Source organism: Spermophilus citellus (assembly GCF_964194105.1).
Source record: "Spermophilus citellus genome assembly, chromosome: 4".
Classification (NCBI taxonomy): Eukaryota; Metazoa; Chordata; class Mammalia; order Rodentia; family Sciuridae; genus Spermophilus; species Spermophilus citellus.
The window spans coordinates 147,808,234-147,833,886 of NC_138185.1; the positions used below are offsets into that span (position 1 = coordinate 147,808,234).

Here is a 25,653-nt window from a genome sequence, read left to right on the forward strand (position 1 = left end):
ATCAGAAGTGGATCAAAGTCCTAGAAATTAGACCAGAAACACTGCAATTGCTAGAAGAAAACACAGGTTCAGCCCTCCAACATACTGGTGCTTTGTAAGATGCCTAAAACTCAAGAAATAAAACCAAGAATCAGCAAATGGGATGGTATCAAATTTAAAAGTTTCTTCACAGCAAAGGAAACACGAGTCTGAAGGGAGACCCTACAGAATGGGAGAAAATCTTTATCAGCTGCTCCTAGGATACAGGATTAATATCCAGAGTATAGAACTCAAAAATGTAATACAAAAGAAACAAATAATCCAATGAATAAATGGCAAAAGAAGTGAATAGATGCTTCTGAAAAGAAGAAATACAAATAACCATTAAATATGTGGAAAAATGTTCAATATTCCTAATGATCAGGGAAATGCAAATCAAAACTATAATGATATTTTATCTCACTCCAATTAGAATACAAATAATAATAAATGCTCCCAAGGATGTGGAGAAAAAGGAAAACTTACACATTGTTGGTGAAACTGCAAATTAGTTCAACTACTCCAGAAAGCAGTATGGAGATTCCTCAAAACTCAAGGAGTAGAACCACCATATGACCCAGTTATCCCACTCCTTGCTATTTATCCAAGAGAACTAAAATCAGCATACTATAGTGATATGGGAACATTAATGTTGATAGCAGTGCAGTTCACAATAGCCAAGTTATGGGATCGGCCGGCCAGGTGCCTGTCAACATCATGGACACACATTTGCACACACACATATAGAACCAAAATCAAAACCCCAAACCAAACCAAACAGTATATTTTGGGTAAAAATGTAGGAATCATACTCTATGTTCCATGGAAGTTCACATGGAGGAGATTTGCCAAGAGAAATAGGACGTGACTTTCACAGAGCGGGTGGGTATGAGATTGCTTTTGATTCTGATAAAGAAGAAGAAAACACAAAATGAACCACAATTAATATTCTAATAGCATTTATTGAGTGCTTTCTACATGTTAAAGATAGTAGCGGAGAATTTAATAAACAATTTCTCATTAAAATATGACACTAATTGTTCTATATTATAGGAATTGCCATACTAGTTTTATAGATTTAATTAGGTAATGTCAAATTCAACAGTTGATTAAGGAAAGAATCAAGTTCCTATCAAGAACTTCAGATATAAAATCTTATATCCTTTCACAATAAGATTGAAAAAGAATTCAAACTAGAAGTTGAGTAGAGATATAATGCTTTCTTCTCCCTTCACCATCAAAAAATACAGTCAAGCATTATGTTGACTGAAGTCCTCCCTAACAATCATTCCTTACAGCCCATCCCAGGGAAATTTAGGTGTTTCCTTTTTGTGTTCCTGTGACAACCTGTATATAGAACAATTAGAGAATCTTAATTGCATTTTATGGTAATTAGTGGTTTGTTTGTTTGTTACTAGGGATTGAACTCAGGGGCACTCTACCACTGGGCCACATCTCCAGCTCTATTTTGTATTTTTTTTTTTTTTTAGAGACAGGGTCTCACTGAGTTGCCAAGCACCTCACCATTGCTAAGGCTGGCTTTGAACTGGCAATCCTCCTGCCTCAGCCTCCCTAGCTGCTGGGATGGTAATTAGTTTTTTGCTTGCCTGTCTCATCTCACAAGACTGTTATTTGAGGGAAGGGATTGTTTCTGAATTATTTAAATAATTATCTGCATAGCCCAGTGTTGAGTTCAGTGTCTAACACAGAGAAGGCAATCAGTTAATTTTTTTGACTGGATGATTCTAAATGTGAATATTTTGCCAGCTTACCCACATCACACTAAACTAGATTATTCCACACTTCTGGACCTGCTGCCAAAGATGTTTAAAGAAATTTTAAACTTTTCCAGAACCTTCCACAGAGCGCTTTTCATCTCCTTATTCCTGAGACTATAGATCAGGGGGTTAAGGAGTGGGGTTACCATTGCATAGAACAAGGTCATGATTTTTGGCATCAAGGTGGAGTGGCTAGACCCTGGGCTCACATGCATGACCATAATGGTACCATAGAATAGCAGCACCACAGCCAAGTGGGACCCACAGGTAGAAAATGCCTTCTGCCGACTGGATGCTGAGGGCAACTGAAGAACAGCTAGTAAAACCAGGGCATAGGAGATGAGGATAAAAAGAAAGCTAAGGAGGATGACCAGGGAACTTAGGGTATAGCTAGTGAGTTTGGACATAGGGGCAGGGGCACATGAAAGGGTCAGCAATGGGCCAGAGTCACAAACAAAGTGGTCAATTACATTAGGACCGCAGAAAGGCAGTTGGGAGATAAGAATAACAGGTACCAGATACCAGAGGAAGCCACACACCCAGCAGGAAGCCACGAGGTTGAAACAACGTTGTCCTGTCATAACTATGGCATAATGGAGAGGATGACAGATGGCGAAGTATCTGTCGAAGGCCATTGCTGAGAGAAAGAAGCACTCAGTAGAGCCCATGGAAAAGAAAAAATATAACTGTAGGAAGCAACCAGTGAAAGAGATGCTCTTGGTCTCTGAGAGGAAGTTGACCAGAGTGTTTGGGACAGTGGAGTTGACATACCAGATCTCGAGGAATGCAAAATTTCCCAGCAGTATGTACATAGGGGTGTGGAGATTCTGGTCCCAACACACAGCACAGATGATGGCTCCATTTCCCATGAGAGTCAGGAGATAGATGATGGAGAAGACCATAAACAGCATAAGCTGAATCTCCCTGCTGCAAGGGAACCCCAAAAGGATGAATTCACTCACTGACCCAGAAGAGAATCCTGATCCAGAGATGTTCATTGAGTCTGTAAGCTGTGCTGCAATGAGACATTGTGACCATGAGGCCAAATCCAAATGACCAAACACAACAAACAAAACCCTTTCTGATCTGATCTTTACTTCCATAACCTCATCTCCTTCCCTCTGTCCCCTCAAATCATATGGCCCACTAAGGTAGTTTGTACTTCCACCAAATGACATGCTGTTCTCTGTACCTAACATAGATGTTGCTTCTTTCTTCTTTCTCTCTGTTTGTTCATTCCTCCTATGCCCTTTCCTTTTTTCTTTTCTCCTTGTTTTGACTTTTTGTCTTTCTTTTTTGATTTGAACTACTGGTACTTTCAGTTTACATTGTTCATCAAATAACTTCTTCAGAAAATATTACTGTACTTCACAATCATGTCCTAATTTTTTGTTCTGCCATAATAGCTGATGTCTCTGTGTAGAAATTATTATACTAATGGCCTGGTGTGGTGGAGCATGCCTGTAATCCCAGCGGCTCAGGAGGTGGAGGAAGGAGCATCTCGAGTGCAAAGATAGCCTCAGCAATTCAGCAAGGCTCTAGGCAACTCAGTGAGACCCTGACTCTAATAAAAAAATACAACATAGGGCCAGGGATGTGGCTCAGTTGTCGATTGCCCTTGAGTTCAATCCCTGGCACCCCCAAACAAAAACAAAAACATTATTATACTAAGCCTTATGATAATTGGTCACTTTCTTTCTTTACCACTGTGAGTTTCATGAAGGGAAAAGTCATATTTTTCATCTCTGTGTTATTGGTGCAGAGAGGACTGCTTGAGGTTTGGAGTGCCACACTTACTTGCCAACTGAGGCCACAGTTTGGATGCTGAGCTTTGTGAAAATACATGGCAAAGGTCCTAGGATGGGTAGATGCCACTTAATGATTTTATTTTCCTTAAGACTGAGTTACTTCCTTGTTCCAGCACTTTTGGACCCAGAAATTTTCCTCTGGGTTGCTTTTCTTTTCTTTGTTCTTTGCTCAGTTACCACTTAGTTCATTTTTTTCTAAAGCTATTTTTTTTTCTTTTTTGGAGAAAAGGACTCTATGAAGCCCTTGGAAAAGGGAAACTGTTACTGGAGGAATTAACCAATAAGACTGATGGACTCAGTATGTAAGAAGGATTTAGGGGTTGGTCTAGACTGAACTGATGATCTTACAAAATATTTAATGGTCTTGTCTTTGATGACTAATCTAATGAAAGAACGGTGTAATTTACATTTAGAAGAAAGAAAGCTCTAAAATGATTAATTTGGTTTCCTCACTTAAGAGAAGAAATACCTCTTTTTCCAAAGACTGTTCTGATATTGGTATTAAGTACATTTATCTATGACTGATCCTTCCTTCAGAAGAATTTTGAATTTCTCCCTGTTGGTCAATACTTTGGTTTGGCCAAGTTTTCTGACTGATGTGCTTCCTTTGCTTGCTGTGATATCATTAAATCTGTTTCTATCATATAAAACCATTAGTGTGATTTACCCAGCCATGCTATTCACTAGTTAGACTATTTTATATGCAATGTAAGTGAAAACAAAGCACAAAGAGCTAATGCTCTTTAAAATGCATTTGTGGTACACTTTGCGACTAGTTTGAGTTTGATTTGCTTGTTTCATAACCCACCGGGACTTCTCAGTGTGTGGTAATCATTTACTGAATCTTTTATTTAAGTTTTGAGTCTGGAACCCTGTAACTACATGTAGATATAACCTCTAAAATGTAACCAGGGGAACGACCTTTTAATCCTGTCTGAAATTATTTAGTGTGGATTATTGGTCATAACTGAACTCTTATCTCAAAAGATATCATACTGTAATATAGTTATAAAAATAGAAATTAACATTTTAGAAAATACATTCATCTCTACTTACCTTTGATAATGACAAACACCAGGTTTTCCAAAAATGAAAGCTGTTTGGATATAGTCCTTCAGATCTTTCATTAAGGACACCACCAAAATAACCACCACAACAACAAATTAGGATTCTCTCTCTAGAAAAAAAGGGCAAGGTGATTTCTGCATATCTGGGAACCGTAGCTTGGGAGGAGCCACACACCAATGTCAAATGTGTCTTTTCTTCTCAGCCTCAGTCTCAAAAGTGTATTCCACGAATTTCACCAAAACCAAACCCCCTTTTGTACAATTAATTTTGCAATAACTGCCAAGAGTCTCACCAAGGGAGATGTCGGAAGATAATATAGATGAGACCTTGGGAGTAGTCTTCAATTTTTTATTTATAAGGAAGGATTCAAGTATCGCCTATATTAATAGTCTAAACAGACTGCAGAGGACTCTGTCCTTGACCAGTATTTCCAGGGATTTGATCCCTTGTGTTTAAAAAATGATTGCTTATCTCAGAAAGCCTAAGGGTAGGCCCATCTTTCAGTCCTGCATCTGCCTCTAACTTCTGTGATTAAATGCCTTAGGGAAAAGAACCATGGGAAAAAAGGAGGTATATGAAATAAATATGTGGATATATCTTCTGAAACCAAAGCCAATTGTGATTTTTCTTTTATTCTGTAAAACCAAGATTTCTCTAGGGAAAGGTGACAGCCATATAGACTGATGTAGAAATAAATCCCCAGAGATATGGAGAAGAAAAAAAAAGAAATAATATATTTTCCTCTTGTGAGGAAGAAAATAGAGCTGACTTAAAGAATATTTTGTTTATAGTGCATAAGGGAAAACACCATTATGGTATATTTCTAGTTTTATTAGAGTCAATGGCCTAATCTTAATAGCTCTGCAGTCTCATAGCATAATAATATATATCATATTTTTTTTGTGTGTGTGGATGTGTGCTTGTGTGTGTGTGTGAGTGTGCATGCACACACACATAGGTGCAAGAGATATAATTTTTGATTGATAGAAAGGGCCCAAGTAACCATATTCCAAAAATATTTTCTCTAACTTGTTTCTTACCTATTTGGTTGAAAATGCAGCATGGGAATAGTACATTTTCTACTCAAAATTAGGACAATATCAGTCATTATTTAGCATAGAACCTGTCATGTATTTGTAGTTCAGTAAATATCTTTGAATAAAAAAAATGTTCTTTTGAGCCCTGTTTTCAGGAGATATTAATAGGCATTAACAAAAAAGTTTGGTGATAAATACTAGTTTGAATAAAGTTAAATAAGTTGATTTTTTTTTTATAGAGTGGCTTAGAGCATTTCGATTGTCAGGATGTGGGTTTAGCCCTCTAAATGAGATTGTACAGTGAAGTGATGACTAAACTTATGTGAAACCAGTCACATTGGTTTATTTCCCAGAAAAAAATCTCAGGACTGGTGTGGTATAAAATACTATTAGGGAAATACTGTTGAATACCTCTTTTTTTTTTTTTTGGCATGTTACAAAGTTGTTTTTTCTTTCTTTCTTTTTTTTTTTTTTTTTTTTGGTGAGGGGGCAGTGGTTATCAGGGATTGAACTCAGTGGCACTCAACCACTGAGCCACATCCTCAGACCTATTTTGCATTTTATTTAGAGACAATGAGTTCTTAGTACCTTGCTTTTGCTGAGGCTGGCTTTGGACTTGTGGTCTTCCTGCCTGAGTCTTTTGAGCTACCGCCGTCGTCTTTTCTTAAAATAGTATTTGGATTTGTATTTGCCTTCTTAGTTTCAATAAGTAAATATGTTTCTTGAAGTTTTGCATTCCTCACATACCAGTGGCTTAATAAATATTTCCTGCTGATGACAATAAATTTAAAAACATTAATATAACTAGATATTATAATACAAAGAAATATCATCAAAAATTTAGAAATAAGACCAAAAAATGAGAATGCCATGTCAAAGAACAGTACAAGACCAACTAGTGAAACTGTCAGATCAGCTCACCTACAAAATACCCCTGGCTCTAACAGCAGCCCTTGACTGAAGAAACAAAACAAAATGTGTGCCTTTGAAATTATTTGTGTCTCCTTGACCTGTCTTGTTGTAGAGGCTCTTTATTTTTTTTAATTTTTTTTATTTGTTCTTTTTAGTTAAACATGACAGTAGAATGTATTTTGACATATTATATATACATGGAGTATAGCTTCCCATTTTTGTGGTTATATATGATGTGAAGTTATACTGGTTGTGTATTCCTATATGAACATAGGAAAGCAACGTTCGATTCATTCTACTGTTTTTCCCATTCCTATCCTCCTTTCTTTTCCCTCATTCCCCTCTTCAATCTGGTGAACCTTCCCCCCCCCCCCACTTCTGCTACTGTGAATCAGCATCTCACTGATTATAAAGGGAAAATATGCTGCTGTATAATTTTAAAATAAGAAAAATACACTGAATTTTTAATTATTTAAATGTGCTAGGCTATTAATAAAACAAGAACATCAACCAAACTTCTTATAGAAACTTCTAAGAAGAATTTCTTTGTAAGAATTTGGAATAAATCTTTGGTCCAATCAAACTGGTTTGATCATTTTGGTTTAGAACCAACTATATGTTTTCATCATTTTATAATATAACAGATACATTTTGTAATATAACAAATACATTTTATTATTTTTTGAGATACTTTGTTTTCTTTTTTTTATATGGCAGCAGAATGCATTACAATTCTTATTACACATATAGAGCACAATTTTTCATATCTCTGGTTGTATACACAGTATAGTCACACCAATTTGTGTCTCCATAACTGTACTTTGGATAATAATGATCACCACATTTCACCATCATTAATGGCCCCATGTCCCCTCCCTTCCCTTCCAACCCCTCTGCCCTATCTAGAGTTCTTCTATTACTCCCATGCTCTGGCTCCCTATCCCACTATGAATCAGCCTCCTTATATCAAAGGAAACATTTGGCATTTGTTTTTGGGGATTGGCTAACTTCACTTAGCATTATCTTTTTAAACTCCATCCATTTACCTGCAAATGCCATGATTTTATTCTCTTTTATTGCTGAGTAATATTTCATTGCATATATATGCCACATTTTTTTTATCCATTCATCTATTAAAGGGCATCTAGGCTGGTCCACAATTTAGCTATTGTGAATTGGAGACACTTTGTTTTCTAATAGAAAAACAAGTTACTCAGAACCATATAATCTTCCTATACTGGTTTCACTGATCAGATAAACTAATATTGTTTCTTCATACCTAGTATTATTAAAAATGAAAAAGTTATATATCAAATTTAATATTTTGGTGAGTGATTCTTATAAATGATTGATATCAATAGTAATTTTGTTGCTCTATGATATACTCATCTAATACATAATTTCCAACATTCTTTGTTCACATTAAGACCTTGTATTAAATTGAGTTAATTAATTTAAAAAAAATGTGGATACTTTGATAATTATTACTAAGGGAAAATGCAGAAACATTAATAATCAGGCATATTATTAATTTGCCTAATTTTGTACATCACAGAAGACTATCAGTTAACATTTTGATAGTATTTTTAGCTACTCATAGAACATGTTGGTACATGCTTATTTTTGCCTTTTATTTAGAAATGTGAAAAAATGTGTGACCCTAGGTGTTCATAAAAATCTATGCTTATTATTACTCTGCTAAGATGCTTCTGTGTGACAGATAATTGTCAATAATTAACCTGTGGTTTTTCTATGTTCATGAGGAAACAGAACTTATTACTTTGTTTAAAAGTTTTAATTAATATGGACAGTTGAGACAATATTAAATATATCATTGTAGGGAAATATAAATGTGCATGCAAGATAATGGATGTTTTTATTTATTAAAATCTAAAATTTGTTTTAAATAATATTTGTATCAGACTATAAAAGAAAATTTAAAAAGACAAAATTTGAGATAATTCAGTGAGTTATAAAAGTTTGAAGAAAAAAAAATCTCATTTGTCTTATTTTAAATTATCTACAAATAATATTTTCCAAGATTAAATTTGATCTCAGGTTAATTCTCTGGTTTTGTTCATTGAAAATATAAGAAAGGTGAAAATGTCAATCAGGCTATTGGAAATATTGCTTATGATAGAAACAACTTGATTGGTAAATTTTTTATTTAGAGTTAGAAAACAGTAATCTATTAATACCTAATGAGACACTTAGATTTGAACTTTTCTGAAATCCACAATTCTAAAGGCCTTGGAAGCTACGCTGATGGAGTTGTTCCAGGAGATGGGACCTGACTTTTCTAAGTCATGGAGGATCCTGCACCCAGCTGTGTACATCTCTTCTTTCTCCCATTGAGATTTTACCTTTCTGGGAATGGGAAAGTTCTATCAACTAGACTGATGTGAGAACTCCTGCAGAAGAGAATTGTCTGATACTCTTTTGCTGGTATACTCTGCCTCCCATCCTTATCTTAGAATGAAATTCAAAGTATGGACTTCTTGATTCTTATAACTACAAGTCCACTGTAGAAGAAAAGCAATGACATGTTAAAAATCATACCACATTGATTCTGTATTAGTGAACTTCTTTTTTTCTTCCCAGTGCTAGGGATTGAATCCAGAATCTCACACATGCTTGGCAAGTGCTTTGCCACTGAGCTACATTATTAGCCCTAACTAATGTTTAAGATCAAATAAAAAAATTGTGAATTCTTTATTATCATGTCATATTATTGCAATTTTAAACTTCCCTTTACTTTCTTCAAATGATAATGGCCAGCTCACCACTTCAAGACAATGATTATACTGCATATGTAGAAACAATGCCTTCAAAGCCTTCCCAAAAAACTGGTTTGGTACTATTTCATGGTCTATGGAGGGCCCCACTTTACATGTAATAAGGAAAGTTATTTCCTGGTAAGCCAAACACCTTAGAAAATAAAGAGATATGAAGAAAAAGGAAGTTTATTCATATTTGTGCCAGTAGATAAGCTGTAGCAAAATCTAATGTATATTTATTGCTTTTATTTTTCTCTGAATTGATAAGTAATAAAATCAATAAAAAGTATTCTCTGGGATTATAAAGATATGAAAATGAAATGCTGGGCTACTCATGTGATTTTCAGAAATTATTTCTTTGGCCTTAGTGGTTGAACATGTCTGTATAACAAAGAGATTTGCTGTGTTAATAAAAAATATTGCTACATATATATATAAACCAATTAAGATGAATAAAATTTAAATGCAATGAAGTAAAAAAAAATTGTCGTTTAGAATATTTTTGGAGGCTTTTCACCATTTAAGAAAATTTCTAAATAAGGCAAAGAAGTGATTATGTGACCTGTTGATATCATATTCAAATATTGCTTAACAAGACTGTCTACAAGTCATCTGATTCTAGAAGTATGTAATTTTGTTTAACATACTATTTGCTGTTCATTACTATTTCTGAGATCTTCAGACATTGTCTAATTATATTTGGTTAGATGACATAAAATGTTCTAATTTATTCGATATCCTTTTATTCATAGTAGAAAAGATAAACCCAAATGTTAGGGTTGTATTGACCTTTAAGGCATTAATTGGATACATAGAATTTAAAAAATTTATTTTGTGTTATTTTTGTGCTCAGATTATTGAAAAATCACATATTTATATTCTCTTTTGCTATGACTGTGTTATCCTGCTGTCTCTCATTAATGAGATAAATACAATGTTTGACATGCTCATCATCTATTAGTGAATTATGTGCATGACATTTAAAATATTGTACTTTGACAGCAACAATTTATAAAAAATATTCAATTATATTATAGTGACAGCAGTTTTGTTTTCTAGATGAAATCTACCAGTAGGTGCCAGTAGATAAGTTGCTTGAGGTGTCAGGTCACTCGGGTGTTTTATTAAGGAACATGAAGGAAGTGTTTCTTCTTCAGGTTCCATGACTAGCTTGGTATTAATCCTTCATCTTCTACCATTCCAAGGCACATGGTTGAGACAGAAACCAGTGGGAATCCTTTTGCTCAGGTACAGGTTGAGACCTGAAAAATGGATGGCATACAAAGTCCCAAATTAATCAATAGAAAGTAAGTAAAAGGCATGGATTATTATGCATCAGGTCTGACTATTTCAGAGCATACAGGGTCAGTTTTCAGGCAAGAACTGAAATGCAGACAACTCAAACAGCAGCAGCAGTCTGGGGAATATCATTAGGCTGAGCAGTGGTGTAAGGACCTTGAAAACCTCAGCTACAGCCAGAGCTCTAGGGACAGAAGATTGTTGCAATCTATACAAGCAGCCCTCAGTGAGAGCTTGGCTTATAAGGAAGCAGTTAGGGCATAGACAGGGCAACTGTAATGGTCACGTTATGATTGCTCATTTTCAGAGCTTGAGACTGTGAGAAGGGGGTTGGTGGGATGAAAGGCAATATAAAGTATTCCTTCCTCGAAGCCACATAGCTCCTCACAAGCAATGATGTAAGTTTCTCATACGTGTTTATTCATAATCCACTCACCTCCTTGTTCCTTCTTCTATCTTGGATGTCATTTTCATTTTTATGCTTATTATAGTCCATGATCTTTTTCTCTGTAACTCTAGCATTCATCATTTTCTATTTAAATGATCATTTGATCTTTGTTGTTCTAGATTCTTACACTTACAAGCATTGACAGAAAAATGAAATTTCTATAGCATCAGGGAATTTGGGGGTTAGTGGTATCTTGGAAAGTGAAAATATTGTCTTGAGATGATCTAATTCACTGTGGACCTTTGGACCACTCTGATGCTAAATGCCCTTAAACTGGACACACTTGTCCTGATAGAGAATAAGGACTTTGGGTTACTTCCCCCAACTTCACCCCTTTTCAGCAGGAAGCAGTTTGGAGACATCATTGCCCATTTTTTTTTCATAGAAATGAAATGTAGAAATTGATATTGGGGAAATTTAACAGTGGTCCACTTTATGCTTTGAATATAACCCTTGCTGCTCTGCAAAAAAAGAAAAAATAAAGAACAGACTACCTAATTCTACTACACTTCCTCTTTTCCATTTCTGTAATCATTAAATTTGCTTTTGCTAAATCTTTTTTATGTATTCCAAATGCAATTTAAAATTCAATATTTCAAACAAGGCCAAAAATGTTTACAGAAGAGAGTATGCTTTTCTTGAGAAGAAATGCTGCCATGGTGTCGTCTTCAAGGATACCATTTCTTGGTGTTTCAAGGGAAATTAGAAACACAACTGACATCTCCAAAAGGAGTTCAGATGGCATTTAAACTCCAGCTAGAAAATCATTTCACATTGTTTGTATGGTCAAGTTTTTTTTTTTCCCTATAAGAACACTTTGAGTGTAACACATATGTAAAATAGCAAAAAAATACATTATACACACACACACGCACACAAATTCTATGTTGAGAACTTTACTATCTTTCTTAGTATTTTCCTCATAGACCTTTCTGAGTCTATGTTCAGGAAAAGTAGAGACTAGCTGCTCAGCTGATCATGAGTAATCCTGTGTTATTTCAAGAGCTTGATTTTTGTTCTTTTCCCTTTTGGCAGTGCAGCCCTTCCCTGAAGACTTGCATTTCTCATTAAGCATTCTAAATTTCTTTGGCCTATCTTGTAAACTAAAAACAAATTCTTTTGCTATTCTTAGGCTTTGTAACAAAATCCTTGATAGGGCTTCGTCCTTCTACTAAGAGGTTGATAATGGAACTGGCATTTTTTAATGTGGCTCCTCTGGCCCTGCAGAAATTTGACAAGGAAAATGTCTTTAAATTGAATTTGTTTCTTAGCTGATACATAAACACAAAAATTGTGTATGTTAGTGGGATAACATACAATGCATTAATATATGCATGGATTGTGAAATGTTTAAATCATATCTGCCTCCTCAAACATTTATCATTTTTTATGATGCAAATCTTCAAAAGCTTTTCTTTTACCTTTTTGAAATGTGTATTACATTGTTGTTATCCACAGCAAATGCACATCTTGCCTATTTTTATGTAAATTTAAAATTTTGAAATCACTATTAATCAAAATCTTTTCTTATATTAAATATGTAGGAACTGTTCAAACATTTATAGTACTAAAAGTCTCTGATACTAAATATGACTAAAGAAGTAGGTTGTAAACTAGGGTTTAAGGATCATTTATAGTAATTTGGGTTATGTTTTGAATAGTTTCTCTTGTTTAATCTACCCTTTTGATTTGTTTAATTTTGATCTTATCTAATTAGATACAAACTTATTTTTTTTAAATCTGTTCTGTGGCAGTAACAAGGGTATGATACATCTGTCATGTACTATGTTTTCACATTAAGAAGTAATCACAATTTTTTTTCCTAATTATATTACTAATATCTTGGTGAAAGACATTACTGAGAAGACTTCTTGTCATTAAAGATTATTCTTTCAGGAATTCAAGTACTTTTTTATTGTTTATGCAAATCTCTGGCACTGAGTATAAATAATTTTATCAAATATCTTTCTCTGAATGGGGAACTAACTACAGCAAGGAATAGGTAACTAGATATAGAAAAGTACTAGTCTTGTCTCATTCCACATTTTGTCTAGAACTGGTTCTAGAGAGAATATTGCCTATTTTTTTTTTAAAAGAGAGAGTGAGAGAGGAGAGAGAGAGAGAATTTTTTAATTTTTTTTTTTTTAGTTCTCGGCGGACACAACATCTTTGTTGGTATGTGGTGCTGAGGATCGAACCCGGGCCGCATGCATGCCACGCGAGCGTGCTACCGCTTGAGCCACATCCCCAGCCCAATATTGCCTAATTTAGAATGGAAGCAGCTACTAATTTTTAACTACTTCAATGGAAAAAAATATGTCAGTGTTCCCTGAGTTTTTATTTATAATCCAAGATATTCTCACCCAATTCTTGGTCTGAATGTGAATGTAGAATATGACAAAATGGATAGAATTATGTCTTAGTGTATCCTTTATGTGTATCTATGATTGTTAAAGAGACTAGAACAACATGGCCTTGATTTTTTTTTTATTATCTTTTCATACAAAATAGGCCATAGTGGCCTTTTGTGCCTGTCTCATTGGTATGAGTTATTGTCCTTGGTATTTTTCTCTTGTTGATTAGTGTCTTCTAGTCATTACCTTCCACTGAGCTGTATACTTCTCTAAACTTTAAAGATAAATATTTTATTTCTTCTTACCCAGTCTCTACAAACTTCCCATTCTCTGTGACCTGGAAAAATAATAATTATAATAATAATAAATATAAAGAAAACAAGTTCCTTTTTTAGTTCTTCCTAAGTGATTCACATTTCATAACAGACATTTATGATAAGTGTTGACCTTTGCACGACATATAAATTCATTGTTTACAAAGTTTCTCCCTTTGATTTGTTAAGTTATTGAACTTCTGTTATGCAGTAAGCACTGTGGTATAGATATAAAGATGAATAAGAAATTTTCTTTATCATATTTTCCTGACTTAATTTCTCTTGTTCCAATGCAATTCTTCTTTCTTTAGGTCTGTTCTTGGCTTAATGAAAAAGGAAAATGACACTAAGGTGACAGAATTTGTACTTCTGGGCCTGTCATCATCCTGTGAGCTACAACTATTTCTCTTCTTAATATTTTTGTTGTTCTATGTTGCAATTGTCCTGGGAAACCTCTTGATAGTGGTAACAGTGCGAGCTGATGCTCACCTGCTCCAGTCTCCTATGTACTACTTCTTGGGCCATCTGTCCTTCATTGACCTGTGTCTGAGCTGCGTTACTGTGCCCAAGATGTTAGGGGATTTCTTACAGCAGAGTAAGACTGTTGGTTTTTTAGGATGCCTGGCCCAGATCTACTTCCTGCACTTTCTGGGAGCCAGTGAGATGTTTCTGCTGACAGTTATGGCCTATGATAGGTATGTTGCCATTTGCAATCCTTTGCACTACCTGACAGTCATGAACCGCCAGCTATGTCTTCAGTTGGTCTTTGCTTGCTGGTGTGGGGGTTTCATCCACTCGATCACACAGGTCATCCTGGTCATCCAGCTGCCTTTCTGTGGCCCTAATGAACTGGACAACTTCTACTGTGATGTTCCCCAGGTCATCAAATTGGCCTGCATGGACACCTATGTGGTAGAGGTGCTGATGGTCTCCAACAGTGGTCTGCTGTCTCTCGTCTGCTTCTTGGTCTTGCTCTTCTCTTACGCTGTCATCCTGATCACCCTAAGGACTCGCTTCCGCCAGGGAAGGAGCAAGGCACTGTCTACCTGTGCCTCCCACCTAACAGTGGTCAGCCTGATCTTTGTGCCATGTGTATTCATCTACTTGAGACCTTTCTGCAGCTTCTCTGTGGATAAGATATTCTCTGTGTTTTACACAGTGATCACACCCATGTTGAACCCACTCATCTACACTCTCAGAAATGCTGATATGAAGAAAGCTATGAAGAAGCTGAGAAAAAAGCACGTGGCAACCTGTTGCCCTTTTGAAGGATAAACGGGAAGAGGTGACTTGGAAAACAGTTTTTCTTGGGATTCTCTTACCTTATTCTGCACATTCATGTATATACAATTCTGGTGACTTTGGTACAAAAGACAAGATATCATTATAATGCATGCCTCTTGATGAGAGTTGGGAGACACAGTGGCTTTCTTGGGTACAAAATATTAAGCAGGGAACTCAGAATTATTTAATGGATGACCAATGATGGAGGTTAATTGAATGGTAGAATTAGAGGAACCTTAAAAGATCAAGTCTTCTATTATTCTGTCCACAAAAAGTCTTTACTTATTCATTTTACTATTTGTCCCTACTTGGACGAAAGAAGACATTACATCTCCTTTTGTGTCCTGCTTCTCCAGGGTTGAAAGATTCTAAGTGTGAGGAGGATCCTCCTGACATTTCATCACAATCTCTTTTGAAGCAGTGTGAATTCCCTTTGTCCTTACTCCAACAAAGCCTGTAAACCATGCTGAACTCCCCATAAGTTAGTGTTCACCCAGGAACTGTGCTCCATACTGTGCCAAATTTTAAAAACATGGTCAGACAACTCGGGTGAATGGACATATCTCTTCACAGTGTTTACATGTGAAGGACAGGAGGTCTGAGAATTCTGGGATGATGAAAGCTGCCCCTGTTCTGCTGCAGAGAATTCTCTGGAAGAGACATCTCTTTTTCACTCTGAGATTTTCTTTAAGTGAAATTATAGTAGGGTGAACTTTATAAGCTTTAGCTAATCATAATGTTTAAGAGCTCTGAGCTCTGAGCTCTGATCTATCATTTAAAGCATTCTCCACATCCTGAGGTGCTCATAGTTAGGACCTCTGAGTCACACATGGGCTTTGAGGAATAGACAATATCACTGAACTTCATTTTTACCAAGGAACTCAGTGCTGTAAGCAACTTGCCCAAGATTGCTTAGAAAAAAAGTGTAATTAACCAAGAAAGCTAGTAATTTTAGATAATTTATCTATTTTTTCCCTCCTCAGAAAAATATTTTTATCAAACTTATATGGACTAACTTCTTAATTTGTACTGTGTCTATATAGGAGCTCCAAAGCTATGAGATCCTTAAAAATGTTTGCTTAATGTTTATGTTTAAAGTTATCTATTTCTGATATAAGGCTCCTTTCAACTTTTTATCCTATAGAAATGTATCTATTCTGTTTGCTGTATAAAAAGACGATGATAAACTCTTAGCAATATTTTTATATTTTCTCCCTTTCTTCCCTAATCAATTGCTATGGAGAAGTTTTTCTGATTACTTAGTTGAAAAGCATACCTAAGAAAGGAATATCTGAAACTATAATAATTACTAGGATTTTCTAGCTAATTTGCAATACTATTGGATATGTAAAAGCTATTTTTATAACAAATCATGCATTTTTATTTTTGTGCTGAGACTCTATGTTTAAGACACTGTGTATGTTTGAATGTACATAAGTTTTGATATAGAAGGAATCTTGGCAGACCAGGAGCATGGTGGCCACTGGGGAATTTCAGCACAGGGCAGGTGGGGGTGGGAGTGGCACCCTTGGCAGTTGTTCCTCTTTCCTTTTTAATTCACTCAACATTTCAACAGATGTTCTTTGCTTACAATGAACACCCTGAAGATCAGGAGAATACCCTGAAGGTAATATCCCTAAGAGTGTGAAACTCTCCGCCAAAGAGTGCTGTGTGGGTTGACAGAAAGATTTAAGTAGTTCTGTGGATCAGCCAGGCACATTGCAAGGACAAAGCTTCAAGCATTCTGATCAAGATGGCTACAACACCCCTCTTTCCTGATGTTCCTCTTTCTTAGCAAAATTTGGCTCTTGGCAAATTATTTTAAATGTTTTGTTGATATCTGGGGTTGGCAGCATTATATTCAGAAAAGCAAGAATTTATATATTCTCTTTTGCAGTTGCAGTCTTCAAATATTTGTTTAACCAATGATCTGTGTTAAAGTTCTTTTTACTAATAAATAAATAGTTTGCATTTTTTCGACTGTATATGATTAGTATTATCTGGGTGTCCAATGCAGTAGTTTGCTGCTCAGACCATGGCTATCTTCCAGAAGTTTCATGGTCTGTTCTAACAGTGGACCACACCACTTGTGTGTGTACCCCTAGACTGCGTGATTGAGGGACACTGTAAAGTGTGTGGCAGGGCCTGGACATCTGGGTTTCAGGGTCTACATTCATACCTGAGAGGCTTCTTGTGATAAGGTTTGGAACGAGAAGAAATGGTGGGCTGGAGGCTGAGGGCTTGTGGAGAGGCACTCTGTATGACCCACGCCTTCCATCCTGAAGCGAGAGGCTCTGACTTATCACTACATTTCTTACTAACTTGGGCATTGTCCCAGCTCAGGAAGTTGAGGGCGTGTCTTTAGATGTAGGCGTCTCACCTCTGGGGTTGAGCTATACTCATCTTTTCTTTGTAATACTATCCCTTTGCCCTGTTTGGGATAGAATGTTTCATGGAAATGCACTTTGTGTGTCCCTTTCTCTTGCTCTGCCTTTGGGTGTAGCCTTCCCAGATGTCAGTCAACCTGCTGACAGCAGACATCAGGAAGCTAAATTCATACCCCTGAAACCTGACCCCTTGCCTCATTTGAGCGGCTTCTTCTCAATAAAAAGGGTCAGCACATTCTCTCTCTCTCTCTCTCTCCAGAATCCTAAGGTCAGAGGAGCCTTCACAGAACCCAAATAAAAAGGTATCTCTGTTTCTTGTGTGGTTATTTCATGCATCCCAGTTCACCTGGATTGACCCTGAGTGTTTTAGTCTTGAGGAACGCAACAAGGGCCAAAAGTCTGCTTTGTTACATGGCCACATTCTGGTGGAAGAAATTCAAAGATGTTGAGAATTTTAAATTGAAAACTGATCCTTCAGTAATTTTGAAGATATGAGAATATAGTTACATTTTGTTAACATGAGTTAAAACTTTCAGATATATATTACCTGAGATCCTCTTGGTCTGGGTTCCATAATTATTTGGAGTGGATTTGCCTCTTTTTTCCAGCTCTTATGACCCTCTGGAGTACTAAAATAACTAAAAGGAGACAAAGATAAGTCTAATTTATGAAATCATGACTTCATATTTCAAAACACATCATGGGAAGTAAGGCTGTCCACATTTCTAGTCTATCTCAAAAATATACATTGTGAAGAGGCCAATTTAAATTAGGAAACTGTACCCATGCTTTGCCAATATTTTCACCCTAAGAACCCTAGAAACTAGAAGAGATTATTACAGGGAAGTCACTATGATGGAAGATGTTTCTCTAATAAATAACTCCCACTGGTATTTGGATCTTTCAATATTCATTAATTCATCAACCAATTTTGTCCCATTGTCCCAGATGTGGAACACCTATAAAATTTAAATGTAGGGGCTGGAGATGTAGCTTGGTGGTAGAGTACTTGCTTAGCATCTGTGAAGCTTTGAGTTGAATTCCTAGTACCATACACATGTACAAAATCAGATTAAAAAGTTAAATATAGTATGCAATATAATTATGTAATATATGATCTAATTACAAAATAAGAAGATAATACTAAAACATATTTAAGCTTTAGATTATGATTTACAACCTATTGACATCTGTATCATTTTCATTGAAATGTTTATAGAATTAAAAACTTGGGAGTTAATGGGTTAAGAATTCATTCATTTTTAACTTGTTAATTCCTTTCATTAAATTTACAACCATTTGCTATGTTCCTGGAAATGTGGTACACACCCTGGGTATTCCCCCAAGGATCGACAGATCACCCAAATATCAATCATAGACTCTCTCAATATCCAACAGAGGGAGGTGAATGGCACTCTCAAACAAGATGTGAGCTGAGATGATGGGGGTGAGAGTTTTAAAGTACAGGTTCCAAAGTCCAACAATCTCCTTAGGGTCCAGCTTCATCTCTTAACAGAGGGCCAGTGACTTAACTTCTCAGTATCCCTTTATTTATGCAACAAAGACAATAATAGCATCTACCTCAAAGGGGTCTCAGAAAATGGGACAAAACAATACTTGACAAAACTCTAATAAGAGTATCTACAGGGCTGGGGATGTGGCTCAAGCGGTAGCGTGCTCGCCTGGCATGCACGTGGTGCTGGGTTCGATCCTCAGCACCACATACAAATAAAGATGTTGTGTCTACCGAAAACTAAAAAAAATAAATTAAAAAAAAAAAGAGTATCTACATACAGTCAGACTTCATACTAATTATTCTAACAAATTGAAAGGGAAACAAGGCCAAAAGAATAGAACAATTGTTTGATCCTAGAGAAGCACAATGCAGAAAGATGAACTTGATCCAGTCCACTGCCATGTGACAGCAAAATTCCTAATAACTCTCCAGTCATATTGAAGCAAACTGGATGCAAGAAATTTTAGTTTAGATAATAGAAGTGCCCTCAAAATTATGTTTAAAAAGTCACATTTTAAGTGTTTTTAAAAATTATTTATTTATTTTAATTAGGTGTATATGACAGCAGGATGCAATTTGATTCATCGTACACAATTGAAGCACAATTTTTCATTTCTCTGGTTGTACATGATGTAGTGTCACACCATATGTGTAGTCATACATGTACTTAGGGTGATGATGTCCATCTCATTTCAAAATCTTTCCTGCCCTGGAGCCCACTCCCCATCTTCCCCTACCTTTTGCCCAAAGTTTCTCCATTTTTTCATCTCCCTTGCCCCCCAGTAAGGATCAGTATCCACTTAGCTGAGAGAACATTTGGCCTTTGGTTTTTGGGACTGGCTTACTTCACTTAGCAAGTAAGCCAAATCCATCCATTTACTAGCAAATGTCATAATTTATTCTCTTTTAATGCTGAGTAATATTCCATTGTGTGTATAGACCACAGGTTTTTTTTTTTCATCCATTCATCTACTGAAGGACATCTAGGTTTGTTCTACAGATTAGCTATTGTGAATTGAGCTCCTATAAGCATTGATGTGGGTGCATTACTATAGTATGCTGATTTTATGTCCTTTGGATATAGAACACAGAGTGGGATAACTGGTCAAATGGTGGTTCCATTCCAAGTTTTCTAAGGAATCTCCATGCTGCTTTCCAGAGTGATTGCTCCAATTTGCAGTCCTACCAGAAATGTATCAGTGTGCCTTTTTCCCCACATCCTCACTAACACTTATTGTTGTTTGTATTCCTGATAACTGCCCTTCTGACTAGGGTAAGATGAAATCTTAGAGTAGTTTTGACTTGCATTTCTCTAATTACTAGAGTTATTGAAATTTTTTTTAATATTTATTGATTGAATGTATATCTTCTTCTGAGAAGTGTCCGTTTAGCTCTTTAGCCCATTTATTGATTGGGTTGTTTTTTTTATGATGTTAAGTTTTTTGAGTTCTATATATATCCTCGAGATTAGTGCTCTATTTGATGTGCATGTGGCAAAAATTTGCTCCCAAAATGTAGGCTCTGTCATTGATTGTTTCTTTAGCTGAGAAGAAGGTTTTTACTTAGAGTCCATCCCATTTGTTAATTCTTGATTTTATTTCTTGCCTCTTAGGAGTATTGTTAAGGAAGTCGGGGCATAATCCAACATGATAAAGATTTGGGCCTACTTTTTCCTCTATTAGGATCAGTGTCTCTGATCTAATTCCTAGGTCCTTGTTCCACTTTGAGTTAAGTTTTGTGTATGGTGAGAGATAGGGGTTTCGTTTCATTCTGCTGCATATGGATTTCCAGTTCTCCCAGCACCATTTGTTGAAGAGGCTATCCTTTATCCAATGTGTGTCTTTAGTGCCTTTGTGTAGTATAAAACAACTGTATTTATGTGGGTTTGTCTCTGTGTCTTCTATTCTGTACCATTGGTCTACATGTTCGTTTTGGTGTCAATACCATGCTGTTTTTGTTACTATAGTTTTGTAGTATAGTTTAAGATCTGATATTGTGTTGCCTCCTGCTTCACTTTTCTTGCTAAGGATTGCGTTGGCTATTCTGGGCCTCTTATTTTTCCAAATGAATTTCATGATTGATTTTCTATTTTTATAAGGAATAATGTTGGAATTTTAATTGGAATCACCTTGAATCTGTATAGTATTTGGGGTAGTATGGCCATTTGGATAATATTAATTTTGCCTATTCAATAACATGGGAGATCTTTTCATCTTCTAAGATCTTCTTCAACGTCTTTCTTTGTTGTTCTGTAGTTTTCATTGTAAAGGTATTTCACCTCTTTTGTTAAGTTGATTCCCAAGTATTTTATTTTATTTTTTTTTTAGGCTATTGAGAATGGGGCAGTTTTCCTACTTTCTCTTTCAGAGGATTCATCACTGATGTATAGAAATGCATTTGATTTATGGGTATTGATTTTATATCCTGCTACTTTGCTGAATTCATTTATGAATTCCAGAAGTTTTCTGGTAGAGGTTCTTTTTTTTTTGATCTTCTAAGTACAGAATCATGTTGTCAGCAAATAATGATGGTTTGTGTTATTCTTTTCCTATCTGTATCCCTTTAAATTACTTTATCTAATTGCTCTGGCTGGAATTTCATGGACTATATTGAATGGAAGTGGTGAAAGAGGGCATGTCTTTTTTCCAGTTTTATAGGGAATGCTTCCATTTTTTTTCTCCATTTAGAATGATGTTGGCCTTGGGTTTAGCATAGATAGCATTTGCAATGTTGAGGTATGTTCCTACTATGCCTAGTTTTTCTAGTGTTTTGAACATGAAAGGGTGCTGTATTTTGTCAAATGCTTTCTCTGCATCAATTGATATAATAATATGATTCTTATCTAGAAGTCTATTGATGTGATGAATTATATTTGTTGATTTCTGTATGTTAAATCAAACTTGCACTCTCTGGAATAAACCCCACTTGATTATGTTGCACTATTTTTAAATTATGTTTTTGTATGCAATTTGCCAGAAATTTATTGAGAATTTTGGCATCAATGTTCATCAGGGATATTGGTCTGAAAATTTCTTTCCTTGATGTATCTCTGCCTGGTTTTGGTGTCATGATGATACTAGATTCATAGAATGAGTTTGGAAGGCTTCCTCCCTTTTATATTTCATGAAATAATTTGAGGAGTATTGTTATTAATTCTTCTTTGTAGGTCTTGTAAAAAAAACTCAGCTGTGAATTTTTCTGGTCCCAAGATTTTCTTGGTTGATAGGCTTTTGATGGCATCTATATTCACTTGCTTGAAATTGATCTGTTTAAATTGTGTATGTCCTTTTGACTCAGTTTGGTTTGATCAGATGCCTCTAGAAATTTTTCAGTGTCTTCAAGATTTTCCATTTTACTGGAGTATAAATTTTCAAAATAGTTTATAATTGTTTTTGTATTTCAATAGTGTCTGTTGTGATATTTCCTTTTTCATCATAAATTTTAGTCATTTTTGTTTTCTCTCTCCTTCTTTTTGTTAGGGTGGCTAAGGGTTTGTCAATTTTATTTATTTTTGCAAAGAATGCAGCTTTTGGGCTTGGGCTATAGCTCAGTGGTAGAGCGCCTGACTTGAACGTGTGAGGCACTGAGTTCAATCCTCTGCATCATATAAAAATAAGTAAATAAAGATATTGTGTCCAACCACAACTAAAAATAAAATTAAAAATGCAGCTTTTTGTTTTATCAATTTTTTTGAATTCTTTTTTTTTTTTTTTTTTTGAGAGAGAATTTTTAATATTTATTTTTTAGTTCTAGGCAGACACAACATCTTTGTTGGTATGTGGTGCTGAGGATCGAACCCGGGCCGCACGCATGCCAGGCGAGCGCGCTACCGCTTGAGCCACATCCCCAGCCCAATTTTTTTGAATTCTTTCTTTTGCTTCGATTGCATTGATTTCTGCCCTGATTTTTTTAAACCTATTTTTTAGTTATAGGTGGACACAATGCCTTTATTTTACTTTATGTGATGCTGAGGATTTAACCCAGTGCCTCATGCATGCTAGGTGAGCACTCTACCTCTGAACCACAACCCCAGCCCATCAGCCCTGATTTTAATTATTTCCTGTCTTCTACTACTTTTGGTGTTGGCTTGTTCTTCTCTTTCTAGGGCTTTGAGATGTTATGTTGGGTCATTTATTTGTTGATTTTTTTATTCTTTTAATGAATGAACTTAATGCAATAAACTTTAATGCACTTGCCTTCAAAGTATCCCAGATATTTCGATAAGTTGCATTGGAATTCTCATTTACCTCTAAGAATTGTTTTATCTTCTCCCTGATGTCTCCATGTGTCATTCAATAGCATATTGTTTAGTCTCCAGGTATTGGAATTGCTTCTTATTTTTAATTTTATCATTGATTTCTAATTTCATTCCATTATGGTCAGATAGAATGCAGGGTAATATCTCTATCTTTTTTGTATTTGCTAAGACTTTCTTTGTCACATAACAAATGGTCTATTTTGGAGAAAAATCCATGTGCTGCTTAGAAAGTGTATTTGCTCATTGATGGATGAAATATCCCCCCCCCCTCTCTCTCTCTATATATATATCTGTTAAGTTTGAATTATTGATTGTTATTAAGTTCTATAGTTTCTTCATTTAATTTTTGTTTGGAAGATCTATCCAGTGGTGAGAGATGTGTATTAAAGTCATCCAATGTTGTTGTGTTGTGATCTACTTGATTCTTGTAGTTAAGAACGGTTTGTTTGATATAGATGCCCCATTGTTTGGGGCATAGATATCTATGATTGTTATGTTTTGTTGATGTATGAATCCCTAAAGCAGCATGAAATATCCTTCTTTATCCTTTTTAACTAGCTTTGGTTTGGCAATGGCTGCAGTGTCCCAAGTTGGAGGTAGGCTAGGCCTGGGCCCCCAGGTAGGCCTGTAAGATGGTGCTGGGCCTAACCCAGTCCTGGGCTACTGTGTGGGTTGGTAGGAGTGGTCCTAGGCCTGGGCTTGGGCTCCAGTGTAGGACTGCTGGTCAGCAAGATGGTTTTGAAATGTTCCGTTTGACAATACACTTCCAAGGATTTTATGCAATTATTTCTTAATTTAAATAATAAAAAATAGAACAAGTTGAGATTTATAGAAAAGTTGTGTAGATAGTATAGAGTGTACATACCTCAGTCTATTTCTGCTCTTATTGCTTTACCTTATTATGTCATATTTGTCATAGCTAATGAAGCAATATTGATGATGATTATTAATTACAGTCCACCTTTTATTCACATTTTATTTTGATATTTTGTGTAATAGGCTTCCTCAAACTATCCATTTTTGACATAGTATCATGCCAGTCACTGAAGCGTGGGATACTGTCCATATCAAAAGAAATTTGAGTGGAGAAACCTGGTAAAAACAGGACTGCCACAAGTAGATTTTTTCCTCTTTAAACAACCCCTCTATTTGTAACTTAGAGTACCAGAGGAATACAATGTTAACAACAAATGGCACTTTTATTATTTTTTGTGGTAACCTGGTAATCTTTTTTGCCTCAGAAAAAGCCCTCTAACCAAAGTAAATGCTATGTTTGTTATGATTGTATTATTCAGACATTTTCAGGTCAAATTTTAGGCTTCACCTGAAAGTTCCTGCTGCAATTTAGCAAAAATCTTTTTATTAAATTTCACAGGTAGAATCCTCAACTCCTGTCAAGCTTCTTTGACCCAAATCCCTTAGAAACACATTCATGCAACAATAGGACCAAGGTAATGTTTTCCGGTGCCTACAGCAAAATTTAAATACATTCAAATATTTTAATAATTTCATAAGCAAATAAACTATTCTGCTGTTGGGTTGATGATGAGACTAAGCATCATCCTTCTCCTCCTCTGTCCTAACTTTGAGGAGGTTATGCAAAACTGTGGGAATTGCCTATTTATTAACTATTGCGTGTCAAATAACCTTCAATATAGTTTTGCAAGGAGTTATTTAGTGTAGATTACACTTGCACATTCTCTACCTACCATTAATCTCCAGATGCTACCCAGCCACTTGCCCAGCAATTCCCTCAGGGTTCTGATGATGCATAAAAATTGCTGAGAAGGTTTTTTCCTTTGGGCAACCAGGAACACAGATGGAAGCTCTTGTAGATTAAAACCAGAAGCCATGGCATGGTTGTGAACTCATACAATTCTATGAGAGAGATTAGAAAGAGAGAGAAAGAGACAGAGAGCGAAAACAAGAGAAGAGAGAAGAAAAGGAGGGGGGGAAGGGGAGGCAGGAGGAATGAACCAGGATCTCTTAGCCTGTAGGAAAGGACTCATGACACATTCACAAATGAATCATCATTTATGTCACTGTACATATCTCCACCTTTTAGTGTGAATATCTGAGTACAGATCACATTTTTATCTCAAAAAATCTTCTTGATCTGAGATTCCAGGTTATTGAATCTGAATTGTGGACCACACCCAAGAAGACAGCCAGAGTAAGTTTCCATCTGCAGTGACATCTTTACCATGGGTGAAAGAGGCAAGGGCAAGTTTTCATTGATTCAAATTATATTAAAGGACAAAGAGAAATCTCAAAACTATTTGCCTGCCTTTTAACATCTGTTCTAGTAATTCTACTAAGTAACTTTGGAAATAGTTTATATTACAGTTTGAAATATGAATTAATATTATTTGAATTGGAATATAGTTCTAGCTTT

The 25,653-nt window shown here is 35.7% G+C and overlaps 2 protein-coding genes across 2 annotated transcripts; one reads left to right on the forward strand and one right to left on the reverse strand.

Moving 5' to 3' along the window:
* Positions 1-1,810: 1,810 nt before the first annotated feature.
* LOC308648248 (olfactory receptor 11H12-like) lies at positions 1,811-2,794 on the reverse strand (the record flags this gene model as incomplete). The annotated part of the gene is made up of 1 exon (XM_081292904.1): positions 1,811-2,794. One exon carries the CDS (start codon positions 2,792-2,794, stop codon positions 1,811-1,813), a length of 984 nt encoding a protein of 327 aa, XP_081149030.1.
* Positions 2,795-14,137: 11,343 nt separating this feature from the next.
* LOC308646082 (olfactory receptor 4Q3) lies at positions 14,138-15,088 on the forward strand (the record flags this gene model as incomplete). Its single annotated transcript, XM_081288630.1, has 1 exon — positions 14,138-15,088. The coding sequence occupies exon 1, from the start codon at positions 14,141-14,143 to the stop codon at positions 15,086-15,088; it is 948 nt and encodes a 315-aa protein (XP_081144756.1). The 5' UTR covers positions 14,138-14,140.
* Positions 15,089-25,653: the final 10,565 nt, after the last annotated feature.